The sequence below is a fragment of the Mixophyes fleayi genome, chromosome 8 (genome assembly GCF_038048845.1).
Source record: "Mixophyes fleayi isolate aMixFle1 chromosome 8, aMixFle1.hap1, whole genome shotgun sequence".
Lineage (NCBI taxonomy): Eukaryota > Metazoa > Chordata > Amphibia > Anura > Limnodynastidae > Mixophyes > Mixophyes fleayi.
In genome coordinates, this window is record NC_134409.1 from 57471984 (window position 1) to 57489839 (window position 17856).

A 17856-nucleotide genomic window follows, 5' to 3' on the forward strand; every position below is an offset into this window, starting at 1 on the left:
TTCCATTCTCGCCAGGCCAATTGACTTCATCCAGGTTTGTAGGAGGGTCGGGCACAGGGACGTCTGGACCATGGGGAATGGGACGAATAGCAGAAGGAAGATTGGGATACGTGATGGTGCACTTCCACTTTGAATTGTACCCCTTCACATCACAGGAACAGAAATAACAATCATTGCTAGCATTCTTTTGCTCGCGCCATATCATAGTAATTCCAAATCGAAAAGCTTTTATCTTGCCTTTTGACCAATTACCAAGATCTTCGATGCACCGCTTACATACTTTATGAGAAGCCCAAACTTTATCTTGGTCACCAAGTTTTAATTTAAAATAAACTAAATAAACTTTCTTAACAAAATCTGTAATATTCAACTGCTGCATTTTCACCATGAACTCTCCACATATGAAACAGAAACTGTCAGGCGAATTTACACACTTTCTTGGAGGCATTGCACTAATTTTGAACCACAGACAATAGCAGGATGACGACTGAAATGAAATACAAGATTGTGGAGGAATCGGAGAACAAGTTAATGCATGAAAGAACATGTCCGGGCAGGCCCTAGCAAGCACACTCAACAATGCAGTAATCACCATCAGGACCAATAAACATGTATTTTCATGTTTGTGGGAGCACTGGCAGTAAAAATAAATTTGTTTTTCCATGTTCATTTGTCTCCCCCAAGTATGATGAATTTGAAATTTAGCGATTTCCAGCTACCTGTTTGACCAAGGCACATTTCGATTGTGAAAAAACCTGACATCCCAGGAAAGAACAGTGGTCATTTTCGAATTCAGCGCACCAAAAAACATAAGAATCAGATAAAATTATTTGTAATCGTTTTAAAGCAGCGTTTGTTTAGGTATTAAATCGGCTATAAATTTAAGTTTGGAATGTGATATTTTATCTCTCAAAAGAAAATTACTAGCATTGCGCTGTCACATGAAATAGTTCATGTCTGAAATGGTGCTGCTGACCAGGGAAATAGAGGCCTCTTTAAATAATACTCTACCGATATTCCCTTGTTGGGAGAGGGAGCCAGGTACCTGGGAAAAGGGCTGGACAATTGGTTGACCGTTTTACTTAGTGTGGATCCACACAGATCATAGTATCCATTTTAATTGTCCTTGTCAGAACTAAAGCTCTTTTATTGTGGCCTTTTTTTATGCAGAGAATGCAAAATAAGGTGAATCCTAATTTTAGCTGTTGACTAATAGATGTAACATTTTAATAATTTTTTTAAATAACTCCCTATAATACTATCTGATATTGCTAGAGTGTATGATATATTTTACTTTGCACATATGTCCCTTCCTTAGGCTACGCACACACTGGCAGTGCTTTTTATTACATATTAAGTAAAAATGCAGGTAGACTGCTTCGCGTTTATGTAGGTGTATGAAGGTCTTTGAAGAAGCTTTTAAATATAACGTCAATCTGAGTCTTTCAAAAGTGTCTGTAAGTAAACCTCAAGTTATCTTGTTTACGCCTACCACATGTGTACACACTTGTTTTAAACTGATTGACCACATATCATTGCCTTTCCAGTGTGTTCTCATTGATGTGAATGTAAGTGTTCGACAGTTAAACACATGTAAAAATGCTAATATGTATTATCTCATTTGGTACAGCCATTTTTTTTTATTTTCCCATTTATTTACCTGGGCTTAACTTGCATTAAATATGCTTCTAAAATATAGCATTTTAATGCGAGTGTGCATGTGCCCTTACACTATTGAAACCTTATCATACCGTAGCATACCCTGTCTCCCCATTGTAAGATTAGATATTTTCTCTAAGAGCAGTTCCTCATATCCTGATATATTTTTACATATTCCACAACCACTGTTTTTTGTTGAGTGCATGCAAATAAACAGATAATAATTTGATATTTGAGGCACATGCTAGTAAGTCAAATGTATCCTCATTAGAAACTCTGTAAGGATAATAAGAGTGAGCAAGAGCATTGTTAAGGCACACTAACGCTGGGTACACACTACGGGTATGATTCATTAAGGAAAGTAAAGCAAAAAAAATGAGTAACTTTGAACCTTAGCAAAACCATGTTGCAGTACAAGGGGTTCATATTAGTTTATTAGTTTGCACATAAGGAAAATACTGGCTGATTTTTCATGTAGGATGCAAATACTTGATAGCTTTATTTTTACACTGACATTAAAAGTTGATCTAGGACATGCTCTACCCCAATTATAAATCTGTCCTCACATTTTAAATTTACCTCCCCCTCCAATACAACATGGTTTTGCCAAGGTTCAAAGTTACTATTTTTTTTTTTTACTTAATAATCAGGCCCTACAAAATTCAACCAATTATCATGCCAGTCACACAATAAACGCCTGATATCTCGTTTGCCTGATGACTTTTGCAGTCATGTTTTATCGTACCAAGGCACATTGTATTGTTTAATTTCTGTAGTATGTACACAGCTTAACATCTGTCGCTATACTAATACAGGCATGTAACAAATAGACTCCGTCTCCATGATGCGCACCTTCAACCCTCCCTTTCGTCTGGTTATAGTTAAAGGGATAAGCAACATTGGAGCACTGGTAAGGGTGAGTTCTCCTGAACTGTGTGGATCCCCACAGTGCTGATAGTTATAAAGAAGGGGGATGTTGTCTAAAGCAAAACACATTTTTGCTGAAATTTATTATCTTTTTAAAGCGATTTAATTTAGGTAAAATGATTGGCTTTTAGGGGCCACTATTAGATGCATCGTTGGCTTCTTGAATTAGTCTGGAGCTTTAGGGTAGGTACACACTGGAGGTTTTTCAGCTGATTATTGGGCCAATCACCCGATAAACGACCGCTCAGACACATATCGCGTTAGCGTGTATACTTACACGATGACCAACAGTCGTTCCACAGTACTAATCGTCATTTCATTTGGCTGGTCGTACTGATTGATAATCTCGTTCCAATCACCTTCAGATCATGCAGTGTGTATGCACTCGCAATCACAATCTCCATAGAGTTTACAGAGTCATGGTCTTTTCAGCCGATACCGGCAGTGGACATGTCCCGGTGAATAACTGTAGAGCGTGCTGTAGATGGAATAATTTGTTGGTTTGTTCTGATACTGAATATTTTGTTTCAGAGTCACAGAAGCTAACAAAATTTGTTATGACATGTGGATAGCTATAACAAGGCAGCTAATCAGTGTGACAGGAATGAATGAATGAATGCATATTGTGCTGTCATTCTCTAAACGATTATAGGACCAGATGAAGAACACAGATCTGAAGGTAAATTGTGTGTAGTGTGCATGAATCGCCCCAGCGGTCAGACCTTCAGTCGTAGGTACAGGTCGTTGTAGATAACAGATTGATCGGAAAATTCTCCAGTGTGTACCTAGCCTTAGTAAAGCAAATTATGTGTGGTAGACACAATAGGGTATACTGACCGCTAATCAGCAAAACACGGCAATTAGCCGCATGTGACAGGGTGAAAGGTTTCAGATTAGTTGGAGGTGAGAAGGAGCTTGTATCATGTGGTATGTTTGACACATACTTAAAACCGAACAACAGCATTAGCAAGATTATGCTTTATGTTTTAAGCTGCTTGTGCAGATTTGTTAAAACGTCTTTGACAAGTGCTCGATCTAGTGATCACTCCTGAGGTTGATCACATTTTATTTATTTTATTCATTAAGTTTTTATTGATTTTTATCTGTTTATTAGAGGTACAGAAAGCAAAAAGAGGAGATATAGCAGAGAACAAACAGACAGAATAAATTTCCCCCATACACAATATTGTTAAATACATAGGGCCTGAGTCATTAAGGCAAAAAAGGAGTAAATGTTCTCTGGGACAAACCATGTTACAATGCAAGGGGTGTAAATTAGTTTACTATTTTGCACATAAGTTAAATGCTGGTTGTTTTTTCATGTAGCACACATACTTAATAGCTTTATTATTACACTGAAATATAAAGTTGATTTAGGACATGTCCTACCCCAACTATAAATCTGTCCCTACATTTTAAATTTTCTTCCCCCTCCAATGCAACTTGGTTTTGCCCAGGTGCAAATGTTACTCCTTTTTTATGCTTTGCTCTCCTTAATGACTCAGGCCCATAGAGTGCAGCTACAATGTAAATCTCAAACTTGTAGGTGTAAGGAATAAGATGCATCAGAGACTGATAGGTGTTAAGACCAATAATAGAGATGGTGAATGCAGAGGGAAGCAATTTGACCATGGTCTGTCTGGTATTCGACGTCTAGTTCCAAACTGCAGACGTGCCACTTAACCAGGGGGTGGAGGCAGACGTTGCCTTTGCAGTCGATTTAGTCTCCATTTCACTGTTTTAATTAACTTTATATAAGTATATTTAGTTTGCAAGTTAATATTATTACAATCTTCAAACCGTATTTTGTCTTTTTTGTTTTTATAAATAACGCAAAAACTTTGTTCAACATACACCCACAAACCTTTTTAGATATGGAACAAAACTTAACAGTCAAATAAGGGGGTTTGTGGAAATACCTTGTCCAGGAATGTGTTGCTAAGTGTATTGCTTATGTGTATATGTTTTAGTAAGGTTTCTTTGCTCACATGGTTATAGCTATTAGCTTACAATTTAGCTGTTGTGTGGGTAGAAGCAAGTATAACAATTAAATAGTTACCATACTTGGCTGCATTTTGGACCTTCCCTCCAAGGGACAAGTGTGGGAGGTGTTACAGTGTGATGTGCATGATTCTGGCCCTGCCCCGGCTGCTCAATGACGCAGATCACACCATAGCGCTGCATAGTGCATGTCCTGTGTTTGATGCAAACACAGAGGCAAAGCCAGTGATGTTACAGTAACTCAATTGTCTTTGTACCTTTTTTGTACCAGTTCCCATTAGTGCACTGCCATATACATGTTTGGAGAGATTCAGCTGGTTATAAGGAGCGAGGAGGGAATACTTTAGTGTTTGCCTGTTATACAGAGCTGTAGTGGAAGGTCAGGGTAACTATTTATTTTACCTTCATTGTTCCTGTCAGCATTTAGTAGTCCTTGTAGTTGATAAGCACTGATCTAGAACTGGCACAGCAACAACACTAATAAAATATGCATTATTAAGGGAAGTCAATTGAATTTAGGCTAGAAGTCCACATGAATTACATTATTATTATTTTTATTATTATTATTAATTTTTATTTATAAGGCGCCACAAGGCGTCCGCAGCGCCGTACAGAGACAAACAAATTACAATACAATGGGAGACAGCACAGTACAGTAAACAGTAAGCACAGCAACTCAGTAAGCTCAATGCACAGCTAGAGAGGGCGGGAAAGGGGGAGGGAGGATCCGCAATCGACGGGGCCCAAGAAGGAGGGCGCGGAAGACAGGGAGACCCCCACGGGGGAGGAGGGAGCGAGAGTGGACGTGGGGTGGAGGACCCTCGAGGAGGAGGGCTAAGTAGCTGAAGAGCAGAGTTAGAAGTGGTGGAAACAGGAGGAGAGATGGCCCTGCTCAGAGGAGCGTACAATCTAAGGGATTGTAGGTTCATTATCACACCATTCATGCAGTTGCCCACATTTTCCAGGGACACTTTGGGGCTGAGCTAATGCATCCATGCAGGGTACATGCAATATGACCTCAGTGAACATTCAAGCACTACAATCCCCATCATGTCATGATTACTTAGTGTGATAATACTTTTTGCATTTTAAATGGACCTATTCCATAAATAGTAACTTGGAATTGTCCCTGTTAGGGACCATTGGCAACTATGCATTTAGTTTGATTTTTCTTTTATTCAAATATTTAATAGATATTTAAAAAAGGCAGTTACTAGTGCAAAGCCAATCGATCACTCTGAGGTAGATCACTTTTTAAATAAAATTCAACTTAAGTTTACTTAGTTTTGCTATTAATGCAGTAAGCCATTAAGCAATGATTGCAATGTCACCAAATCTTATCCTTAATGTTAATATAAAAGAGCTACCGAGTACAGCAGAATCCTTAACCTGTGGATCAGGAGCCAAAAGATGGGTAATTAATCCATTTTTATTGAGTCCCTATGAGCCTCTCTTTGCAAGCTTATTGTGTATTCCAGATAATGTACTAATTATGTACCCATCTCCAATATACTATTTATTATATTATAAAGCAATATTTATCTATTAAAATGAGGTACATTTTAAGATGAGCCGTAGTCTGCATAATCTGGAACATAAAAGGTTAGGAACTTCTGGATTAAGGGAGTGATGTGGGCTTCCCCAAATCATGTGTGTGGGTAGGGGAGAAAGGGATTATTTGACAATTAAACTGAAGCACCATGTCCGGTATTGCTTAGTCACAATTTAAAGTTTCCATTGTTATGTGTATTATTGTGTTTTATAGATTGTAAAATATGTCTATCATTCAGATAGGATCTGACAAATGTCTGTCTGTCTACTTTAACAATACAACCTTCACAGTCCTTGTTTTCTAATGATCTTTATTTATATGCAGAGCGCTCATCTGGCAATGATCGACACTCTGATGATGGCATACACTGTGGAGATGGTCAGCATTGAAAAAGTCATTGCGTGTGTCCACAAATACTCACCATTCTTCCAGACTGCTGACCTACCTTACGACATTGAGGATGCCGTCATGTACTGGATTAATAAGGTGGGATATCTGCAGAGCAATTCATTGAGTTTACGATATGTAATCAATTAGAAATTGGTGGTTTCCTTTTTGTTTTATTTGTTTATGTGTATTAGAACTGGTAGTACTGCAGCACTATTTTATTTCACTTGTCAGGTTTAATCACTTTCATTGTACTATTGTCACTGTCCATTAATCGCATACACACACACAGAGGAACCTGCAGCAGCTGTGAATGTTATCAACACCTGTTTGAAACTAAAATTTTATAAATAACTTCTTTTTTTTTAAATTGTTTTTTGTTTACTAATGTTAAAAATGCACATAATAAATGCACACCTTTTCAGAGTAGCCTGGGCACATACACAAGCATTAAAACAAATGACCACGGAGTACACGTGTATTGCTTGTATCACCCCCAACTGTCACTGGTACAAGCAGATGCCAAGAGAACTTCCACAGTTCCCAAAGACTCACAACAAACAAAATATCAAAGGATGCACACAAGCACTGAACGACAAAGTCTCCCATAGATGTATGTTATTCCAGGATGGCCACTTAATCAGGTATTATAGATGGGCCCTCAGGAATTTTCCAAGATTTGGGCAAACTTGGTTACTCAGGTACAGGCAGATTCTCAAGAGAAAGATGTCCGGAGCAACTATGGATGATCCACTGAGATTCATTGTGATAGTTGTGCGTCATAAAAATGTAAAATATAGAACGCATTTAGAAACAGAACAATCTCGTTAGATCACATAGCCAACAGCCTATTTCAGTCTAGGTCACGCCAGTGCCGGTTTTACAAATCCTAAAACTTGCAGAGAGCTTCTCAATCTTTCTCTTCAATATTTTGTGTTGGTTGTATTATGTGGGTTGCAACCTTATAACAATCATATTTTCATATCAGAACAGTGTGACAAGCACATTAGGTACATTTTCTGTGTGGTGACTCGTGCACTTTGTGTGTTTTATTAGAAAGAAAAGCTGTATTGCGTTCACATACCAAGCACACGTGGTTTTTTCTACTCGTATACACTGTACGATTCAAGGCTAGTGCACACACAATGTGTGATTGTGTTCATCACTTACAAGCATGAATAGGTAGAAGAAGTGTAAAAGACGGCTCATTCTCTTGAATAATACAAATACAGCACTGGAGAAGGCAACATTTACTTCGTTAAGAATTCAGCAGAGCTGTATATGTACGTGTCATTTGCAGCCTGCACTGAATGTGCTAGTTCAAACACTTTGAAAAGAGTGGATAAAACACTTTCTAGCAAACTTCAGTGACTGTTGTGCCCCCTCTTCTAACACCCAAGTACTAGACCAAGATGTGATCAACTCATACTTGCCAACTCTCCCAGAATGTCCGGGAGACTCCCGATATCCGGGTAGGACTGCTAGGAGAGCAGGCAAGTATCCCACATACCGCAATTTACTTGCCAAAATGCCGCGATTCGCAGTAAATCGTGGCATTTTGCCGCATCCCCGCGACAAACCGGCGGTTTTGTCTCTGGGATGGGGCCAAAATGACGCGATTGACCGCACCCCGCCGATTGCCGTCTTCTAACCACAGCCCCCTGCCCGGGATCTCCCTGAATTCACTATTCAAAGGTTGGCAATTATGGATCATCAACTAGTACTCAGACATGGTGCAGACTAAAAAGTGTCTACAAAAGAAATTTTCCAACATTAAGGAAGCAGTTCTCTTTAATTATGTTTAACAGCTGCAAGGGCCTTGACAATATCCTAGTTACTTTGTGTTAACTGATTTTTTTTTTTTGATTTTTTTTTTTTCTTGGCAGAAGTGCACTTTTCATGTGCATCTTAACAGTATATAAACTATTTTCACCCCTTTCTAATTGATTTTTGTCTGCTGTGTTTTGTCAGATTATAAACCACATATTAGTTATTCCTGTAAAGTGTTTTATTTTATGTGAAATTTAGGTAAGTATGCATAACTGAGACTGCCATCTTGGTTTGAATGAGTGCCATCGATCAGTAAACCAATTCTAAGAAAACTTTTATTTAAATTTTTTATAAATTGGTAATTGGCGTTTGTATTTCTTTGTACTTGAGCATCTTCGTTTGATTGGTTTGGTTACCGCCCCTGTTGGATAATCTTATGATATAAAAGGGTCATGCAGTGTCCTGGTTAAGCACTCATGTCTGGATATTTCAGGTAAATGGACACCTGAAGGAAATTCTTGAGCAAGAGCAACGACTGAAAGAGCAGCAGAATGTGGACACAAACACTACACAGAAGGTATGCAACAAAAGCTATAAAGGAATATGTGTAATAGTGTGAAAAATAAAGAGAAACTATACATATATTTCAGCATATGTTTTCTCTCACAACCCTCTACTCAGAATTTGTTGTTGCTGCTTGAAGATTATAGTAAATCCAGTTACCGCTACAAATAATCAGGCCATTTACAGGAGCCGTCACATTTGGAGACCACATTTTACATGGCAGCTTTTTTGATTAGGCATTTAGAGCATGACACAAGCAATTGGCGGAATAGAATATCACCACACTTGCAGGCTATTTCGCCATACTTGGGACTTGTGCAGTAAGTGTTTCTGCTTAGCATGGGAAATGTTATACAGCCATACTGAAATAGTGAGAAGGGTTAGCGGGGGTTGTGAGCAGCTTTACTGCAGGAGTAGTTCATTTTGAGAATACTATTTATATGGCTGCCCTTTGGGTCAAGTGCTTTAACTCCTAGGCATTCTAGGCGAGTTCAAACATATGCTCAGGGAAATTGGTAAACGCTTGAAAACTTATGTGTGCTTTAGATGAATCTTACATGCACTGTGATTACGCCAATAAAGTCTACTGTAGTGTGATAACACATGACAAAAAGGTAATGCAGTGTTCTAATATTTAAAGTGCGGCATTAAAATGTAACGGTGGGAACAAGCTCGTTAGAAATGCAGTTTTCCGGTGTTGGCATCTGAAAAGTGCAGTAACTGAATGCCAGTGTAAAGCATAGACTCGGATGATGTTTCCAGATGTGACTGCTCCTGCAGAATATCTACGGGTTTGCATTGTTCAATGAGGTCCTCTCTAAAAATAGTGCATGTCACAGACCTACAATATGTAAAATCTGACAATTTTATATAGTTGGGTCTTTTGTAAATACTGTATGTTGCTTAATCACTAATACAATGCTAATGCAAAATACGTTACTAACAAAATGCTAATGCAAACACCCTAAGCAAATAGATAGAGAATACTTGTATCTGCTTTATTTATCAATTAAACCTAAGTGCTGATTAGTTGTAACCCACAGCAACTAATTTGCACTTTGTTAGTAAATAGCCCTTATAGCCTGGAAAAATCCTCTCGATACAATGATGGGCTGCGGAAAAACACGCGCTTATTTACGGATTCATTCAGTTTCATATAGACATACTAGAGCTGTATTTGTGATTGTTGCACCTTTTACAGGAATGACACTGAGCTACCTCCAAACAACACAAGCAGGTGCATGCAGTCTGTGCCTTCCTGATTGGACCATGCTGTTACACTAAAGTAAATAAGTGTTAATTCTACTTAATTCTGCTTGTCTCACAGCAGCTTCTCATATTTGCGACCCAGCAAATATGGGACAAGAAATATTTTATTTCCTGTAGCAGCAGTTTGGTTATAAGTTTAATCTAACTCCAAACTGTCTTCCCCCTTTTCATGCATATGTCCAATGAAAAGCACAGTAGAGTTGTCAAATCAAATCTTAACGCAAGTTAGACACTGAAACGAATACAATCATTTGCAGCGCTGGTTGTTTGTATTTCAGTTTGATCAATTTTCTCATATTATTACTGTGGGAAGCAATTAAAAAATGTTAGTGCTTTCTTTTGGTGCTGTTTTCACATGCTACTTTTGCAAAGCCCTAGTATTGTTTACTTTGTAAGGCAGAGATGGACAAAACAATGTAGAATTCAGGAGCCAGTCCGTGATACCGAGAAACAAACAGGATTTTTTTAAGCGCCAGGGAACATGTACTGCTGTGCATCCTTTGACATTGATAATAATAACTCCCAAATGCTAGCACCAGCAGTAATTGTTTAAGAGCATTAACTACCTGGCTTCTGAAATTTGTCCAGCCCTGTTGTAAAGCTATGGCTGCTTCATAAAGCTAATCTGATTCACTCTTTCTCTGTTTTGCTTTTTTTTTCTTTCCCCTCTGCTTTCTCTGTAATTACCGTTGTTCCCTATGAAGTCTTCCTCCAAATGGTTTTGGAAACTGGTCCCTGTAAGTGCTGCTCATCTTCTAATCTGTAGTGTGTTGGTTTATAGTGGCTTGCTATCCATATCCTGCTGTCTTCTCACATATACACCCTTTGTACAGCATCACTTTATGTGCAGTAGTTATTCCTTTAGCATTACCATGCAACGTGCATTGCTGGTGCAGGGTAAGGGGCAAGTAATGGGTCTGTTAACTACTTCCATCCTTGTAAATCATAGGGATATATTTTGTAAACTGCAGGTTTGAAAAAGTGGAGCCTGTAGCAACCAGATTCTAGCTGTCCTTTTATGAGTTCTCTGTACAGCGCTGCAAAATTAGTGGCGCTATATAAATAGATGATGATGATTGTAGTAGAATGTACTAAGTAAATGATAACTAGGAGGCGATTCAATTCCCCCCAGAGTATCGCCCCGCTAAACCTATTACCGTTTTATTACGCTAAATTTAATCTGAGAGCTGCGAACAAAAAGCCGATGTTGAAACTACCGTAACAATGGTATTTAAGCGCACTATAACCGTAATAACGGTAATAGTGCGTAGGCCACGTTACTTTCTACAGTAGCTCTGTCAATTGAATTCCCCCTTAGAATCTGTTTGGTTGCTATAGGCAACATCTAGAATTTTTCTAACTTGCAGTTCAGTAAATATACCCCATGGTGTTTTTATGTTTTTTTTCTTTTATGTATATGTTAAACAGAATAAAAGGTGTGTGTGTGTGTGTGTGTATATATATATGTGTATGTGTGTGTGTATATATATGTGTATGTGTGTGTGTGTATATATATATATATATATATATATATATATATATATATATATATATATATATATATATATATATATATATATATATAATGTGTGTGTGTGTGTGGACATGCTACATATATATTTGTTTGGAATAAAACATTTTTCCTAGGTGATTTAAAACTTTTTCTCAACATTAAATTCTTAGCAGATTTATTTTTCCATTAGGTTCCTAGTGTGTTGAAAGATCTAATTGACCTAATCAGGAGCTTAGAGCAGTGTATACAGTTGTATGTGGCTTACATTACATAATGTGCATAGTATAGTCTCAACTGCCTAATCTGTAGCCCACTTTGGGCACCTCTCTCACAGTCTCCTCTTCTCTCCCTTTACAGGCCCGATACAGAAAGGAACAGAATCTATATAAACAGCTGCCATATATACCACTTATGGAGAACCTCTTAAAGGATGGCACTGATGGATGTGCAATAGCTTCCCTTATTCACTTTTACTGCCCAGATGTGGTCAGATTGGAAGGTAAAAACATTGTGATTGACATTATCATAAGCCTACAAAGAAATTGTCAACCACAAAAAAAACATTTTTTTTTGCAGCCTGGCACACACTCTGTGTTGTGTATACACATATACATACACAAAATATATATACCATCTCTGGGTAACATTCACTGATTCATGTGTACATTCCTTATCTCTCTGCAAGCTACAGTATGCAATTTCCAGTAATTTGTTTGAGAAGCTTCTTAATGTACACGATAAACTAAAGGATCTTTAGCATACTACTCATTAAAATGTACACACAGGTGGTACCCATAGTTCGAGTCACCCACAGGGTGACTCGAACTTTCGGCATCCACATATCTCTTGGATCGAACTGTACACGCGTATGACCAAATTTGGGCACGGTTTTCGACCAGACCTGATTGACATCTGAATGGTTTTGTCCAGATGTTAAATGATATTAGCAATTTTTGATTTTTATAGCCCATGAAAGCTACAGTTATTGTCAATCGGGTCTAAAATGTCCTACTTGACCAGAAATAAAAATCTGCATGTGCAGTCACTTTTAGGTAAGACAGTTGTACATATGGCCTGTGAATGGAGGTGGAAAGAGTGTCCTTGGGAATATTTGAAAAATGATTTTAAATTATAATTTGGGCACATGTGGTTTATTGCAAAAAAAAGTTTATATGTGTTTTTCTTCAATTATCTGATATTCACGAGCAGGCTGATGGGCCAAAAAACAGTAGTCTGCTTGTCCGCTCCATTTATGGGGAATAGTTAGTTGGTGAACTGCTGCAGAATGTTCCCAGTTGGTAAAGCTGCTTTCCTTGGAAGTACAGAGAGCAATCAAGTTCTCAGTTCTCCAAATGGAAAGCATGCTTGCACATATCTATCATCATCATCATCATCATTATTTATTTATATAGCGGCACTAATTCCGCAGCGCTGTACAGATAACTCACTCACATCAGTCCCTGCCCCATTGGGGCTTACAGTCTAAATTCCCTAACACGCACACACACAGACAGAGACAGACACACACACACTAGGGTCAATTTGTTAGCAGCCAATTAACCTACCAGTATGTTTTTGGCGTGTGGGAGGAAACCGGAGCACCCGGAGGAAACCCACGCAAACACGGGGAGAACATACAAACTTCACACAGATAAGGCAGAAGTGCTAACCACTACGCCACCGCTGCACCCTTATTGAAAATAAAAAAAGAATAAGCCGGTGGGTATAATGTTTGGGGCTCAGTTATATATAATAATCTGGAAACCGTCTGATATAAATTATTGCACACTTGTGAATATACACTTTTGGGTAGCATGTGTTTGGCAGTTGGACTTTAATATAGTAGGCTTTATAGTGCCTAACAGGATGGTCACATTTGAGTACACTAAATTGGCAGTGGAAGGTGCAATATTTTGGGCACTGATGGGAACAATGTATTGGGCATCACTATAATATGCCAGGCACTATTGAATATAATAGGCTGTTAATGAGTGAGTACAGTATGATAGAAAGTGGGGAATATAATATGTTAGGCTCCACTGTTAAATATAATATACTAAACGCTGCTTGATGGAGATTGTTGGACAGTGCTGGGTTTAATATTTAGGAATTGTAAAATAGTGTTGTCCAGTGGTGGACAGTCCCTATAATGAAATGTTTTGGAAAGAAGACACTCAAGAAACATAACGGCAGCTTCTTAATGACAACCTGCCGTAATGGTTTGTAACATTTTAAACATTTTTTTTACTTTCTATTTTTTTGTTATGTTACATCTTATTTATTGTATTATTATTTTCTTTGTTAGATATCTGCTTCAAAGAATCGATGTCCCTGGCTGACAGTCTTTATAACCTCCAGTTAATTCAGGAATTCTGCCAGGAGTATCTGAATGGATGCTGCCATTTTAGCTTGGAAGATATGTTGTATGCGTCATCCTCAATCAAGGTCAGTATACATTGGACTTAACCAGAACTTTAGCTAATCTCCCTTATTTATCAGAATTTTACCTGGTATGTCTACTGTTAAATATAAATGAACAAAGGTAACTTTATGTTTAATAAAAATTATGCATCTGTTAAATATCTATTTAATTGCATACCAGACATGGGCAACCACTGAACTTGTTTAGTGTTTGCCAGCTCCAGTCCTCAAGGACCACAAATTGCTCATGGTTTGTGTATTTCTGCCTGATAGAACAGTGGATAGAATGACTTCCTTAGCCAAATAGATTGACTCACCTGTGTATGTTTAAAGAAATCCTCTAAACATGACCTGTTGGAGGCATGTGACGACCAGGTTTGAGAAACATTGGTTTTCTTTCTGTCCTGTAGGACAGACGTTAGTAGGAGATGAACTTTCAAAACCGGAAGTGGAAAAGTTTTTTGTAATACTTTTTTAGTTTCTCCGCTAGTAAGCGTGGTGTCAGTGTCTCGCTGGCTAGAAACATTCAGGGCCTCATTTAAAGTTAAGCATAAACCTAGGTACAGGGTGCAATGTTGTACCTCGCCAAAACCATGTTATGCTGCAGGAGGGGCAAATTTAAACGTTGAGTATAGAATTAGAGTTGGGAAGAGGGTGCATCCTAGCTACACTCTAAATTGCAATCTTGAAATAGAACTGTCCAGTGTTTGTGTGCTACATACAAAATCAGCCAGGATTTTTTCTGCATGCATAAAACATTGTGTTTGCACCACTTGCATTGCAACTTGGTTTGTTTAGGTGCAAATTTGCTCCCTACTCAAACTGAGGCCCTCAGTCCCTAGAAAAGGCTAGCTAACACTAAGTCACTGCTGAAGTGACAGGTGGGAATGAAGGGGTAGTGAATGAGAGCCCAGAGAATCTTGTACAGTGACTTCAGAGTTTAATTATTCCTGTGGCAGGGACATTACCCCTTCACTTCATCAAGCCACCACTGGAGCAGTTAAGCACTTTGAATGCTTATGCTTTTCTAACTGTAAAAGTGCAAGTAGTGCCCATGTGACACCATCTCAGAACACCCTGCACAGAATAAAGGTATAAAGTATACAGGGGTTCATAACTTTGCTGATTACCTACACATATATATGAAATTGACATGTGTCTTATAGTGAAGACTTTCATGAGTAGAACAACGTTCACAATTTCTGTGTCCGTTAAATAGAATAACTTTTGTGGGAATTTTAAATTGTTTAGGTCAAATAGAGATTTCTTTTAGTAACATAGTGTAATAAATGCCTAAATTGTACCTTGGTTTTAAAAGGACAAGTGAACACAAATGCTGTCCTTTTTATTGTTTGTGCATATACTGATTTTGTTTTTTTTACATTATTTTTTATTTGACTTGTTTGTGTATTTGTGTGTGTGTGTGTAATGTATATTTTAAAGAGCATATTTTACCAGTGACTTATGTCACTGATACCTAAGCTCATGTACCAGCATGTTAGCAGCCGGTGGAACATTAAAGGACTGTAAGGGAGTCTGAGGCATATTACACTCGGGGTTCTCCCTCTGGGGGGTCACCTGTGGTAACGTTATCAGGACTTCTCGTCAAATACATAAATCTGCCGGCTGTACATAATAGTGTTTATCACGATAGCACTGTGTTTGCAGATCTAAAATCTGGGAACTATTTGAATTTGCTCCCAGCTAGAAGAACAGGGACAGCCCAGATCCAGTGCAGGAATCGGACAGAGGAGTATCCATTCCTAAATGGCACAAGACAAGGATCTACATCTTGGTGTGCATAAACCCAGCTCAACAGGACATAACTTACCACTCTCATCGTAGGAGCAAATCAATCTGTGAGGTTTATTTACTAACACTGTGCAAATGTGCAGTAACAATGGAAACCAATCAGACATTTGCTTTCATTAGGATTTATTTACAAACATGTATTTAGGATCGAAATATGCAGAAAACCTTAACGACCAATTAAACGTTTAATTTGCACTAGACTGATAAAGGCTAATCACTGATTGGTTGCTATGGTTCAGTGCATATTTTGAACCTAATTGCAGTGTTGGTAGATGAACCGTATCCTAGTTTGCACTGGATTCTTTGCTCTGTATATTTGTACTTTATTAGTAAGCTTTAATAAGTGCCTTAATGTACATTGTTGATTTTACTAACACATATTGGGCACTCTTTAGCTTCTGCTCATTGCTTGGATATCCTACAACCCATTGCTTTAACTTTTGTTTTAAGTCTGATTCATTTATTTTGGCAGGCCAATTACTTAGTATTCATGGCTGAACTTTTCTGGTGGTTTGAAGTGGTGAAACCCTCGTTTGTACAGCCGAGAGTGGTGGATCTGCAAGGTAATGTTTCACTGCATATATTTATTTAATATTCAGTGTTTAATACAAAGCCAATGAAGACAAATATTGAATGGATGCTCAGTGGTTGTTTTTAAAGCGCTCCCATTAAATCCTCCTGTGTCTTGCATTAGGAAGGGTGTGCAAGTATACTGTGTATGACTCACTAGTTGATGATCTTATTTTAAAGGATAGTTCCAAGGGCTTAACTCCAATCTGTGCAGAAGATGTGACATTTATGAGACCCATATTATTTGCTGCCCCACCATATGTTCCCTGTGCTGACATAATTACGGCCGCTCTTTCATGTTCTGTACTACTCGCTGTAATGTCATAAGACCGCATCCCTCAAACATCCCTTGACAAATATAGCATCAGTGTTTCCTTACATAAAACAGGACTTATATTCTAAAATGGATATTTTAAATTGCACAAAACAAAAAATGAATTAGTTAGGTGTAACTTTTTTTTTTTTCTTTTTGCTTTTAGATCCATTGAAGAATACTTCAAAATCTTCACGTTTTAACAGGAGACATACGTTGGGAAGTTCATCGAATGCTAGGTACACAGATCGTACTCGCTGGATTGAATAGCAAATGCAAATTTTATAACAGTATACTGACCAGTTAAATGGAAGCTTTATTAGTAGTTATAAAGTGCATCTTGGTCATACTATATCTGGTAAATTACAGGCATACCCAAATAACACTGCACCACCTCTTTATTTCCACCATAGTAATCCCCAGCGTCTCCTCTTCATAGCCGGTAATAGGGATCCCCAGCGTCTCCTCTTCATAGCCGGTAATAGGGATCCCCAGCGTCTCCTCTTCTCCTCTTCATAGCCGGTAATAGGGATCCCCAGCGTCTCCTCTTCTCCTCTTCATAGCCGGTAATAGGGATCCCCAGCGTCTCCTCTTCATAGCCGGTAATAGGGATCCCCAGCGTCTCCTCTTCATAGCCGGTAATAGGGATCCCCAGCGTCTCCTCTTCATAGCCGGTAATAGGGATCCACATCCATCCCTCCTAAAATGTTGTGTTCTAGTCTTGGACATATAGTACCCTTCTAACTCTATCTGTTATCCTAGAACCTGCTAATTTTTCACTTTGTTAATAAGGGGTCTGCACGCACACAAAACAAACACTGCTGACATTTGAGTTTCTTTAATGAGGGTAATAATACCCCAAACTGCAAACCCATAATTTTGTATTGTACTAAAGAATCAGAGTACACATATGTCAAAAGCATCCTACAGAATTCTTGAGAATGTTGTTCTTTCCTTGATTCCCATACAAGAACACCCTGGTCTTTCATAGCACAATGCTCCAAGTTTCTTTTAAACAACGTGCACCCTCCAGTCCTTTCTCCTGCTAAATTCTCCCATTGAACACACACTAACATTTTTACATAAACAAATGTTGCC

At 38.3% G+C, this 17856-nt stretch overlaps 1 protein-coding gene across 2 annotated transcripts in view; it reads left to right on the forward strand.

Moving 5' to 3' along the window:
• The window catches only part of CAMSAP2 (calmodulin regulated spectrin associated protein family member 2), a 79349-nt gene that overhangs the window by 38699 nt on the left and 22794 nt on the right, over positions 1–17856 (forward strand). The window contains exons 3-9 of one of the 2 annotated variants that reach the window (XM_075182599.1): positions 6464–6625; positions 8790–8873; positions 10834–10866; positions 12000–12141; positions 13948–14087; positions 16348–16438; positions 16925–16997. In XM_075182599.1, the coding sequence (XP_075038700.1) occupies positions 6464–6625; positions 8790–8873; positions 10834–10866; positions 12000–12141; positions 13948–14087; positions 16348–16438; positions 16925–16997 (725 nt within the window). The remainder of the gene's footprint in view (positions 1–6463; positions 6626–8789; positions 8874–10833; positions 10867–11999; positions 12142–13947; positions 14088–16347; positions 16439–16924; positions 16998–17856) is intronic. The other variant, XM_075182600.1, reaches the window with a different exon arrangement.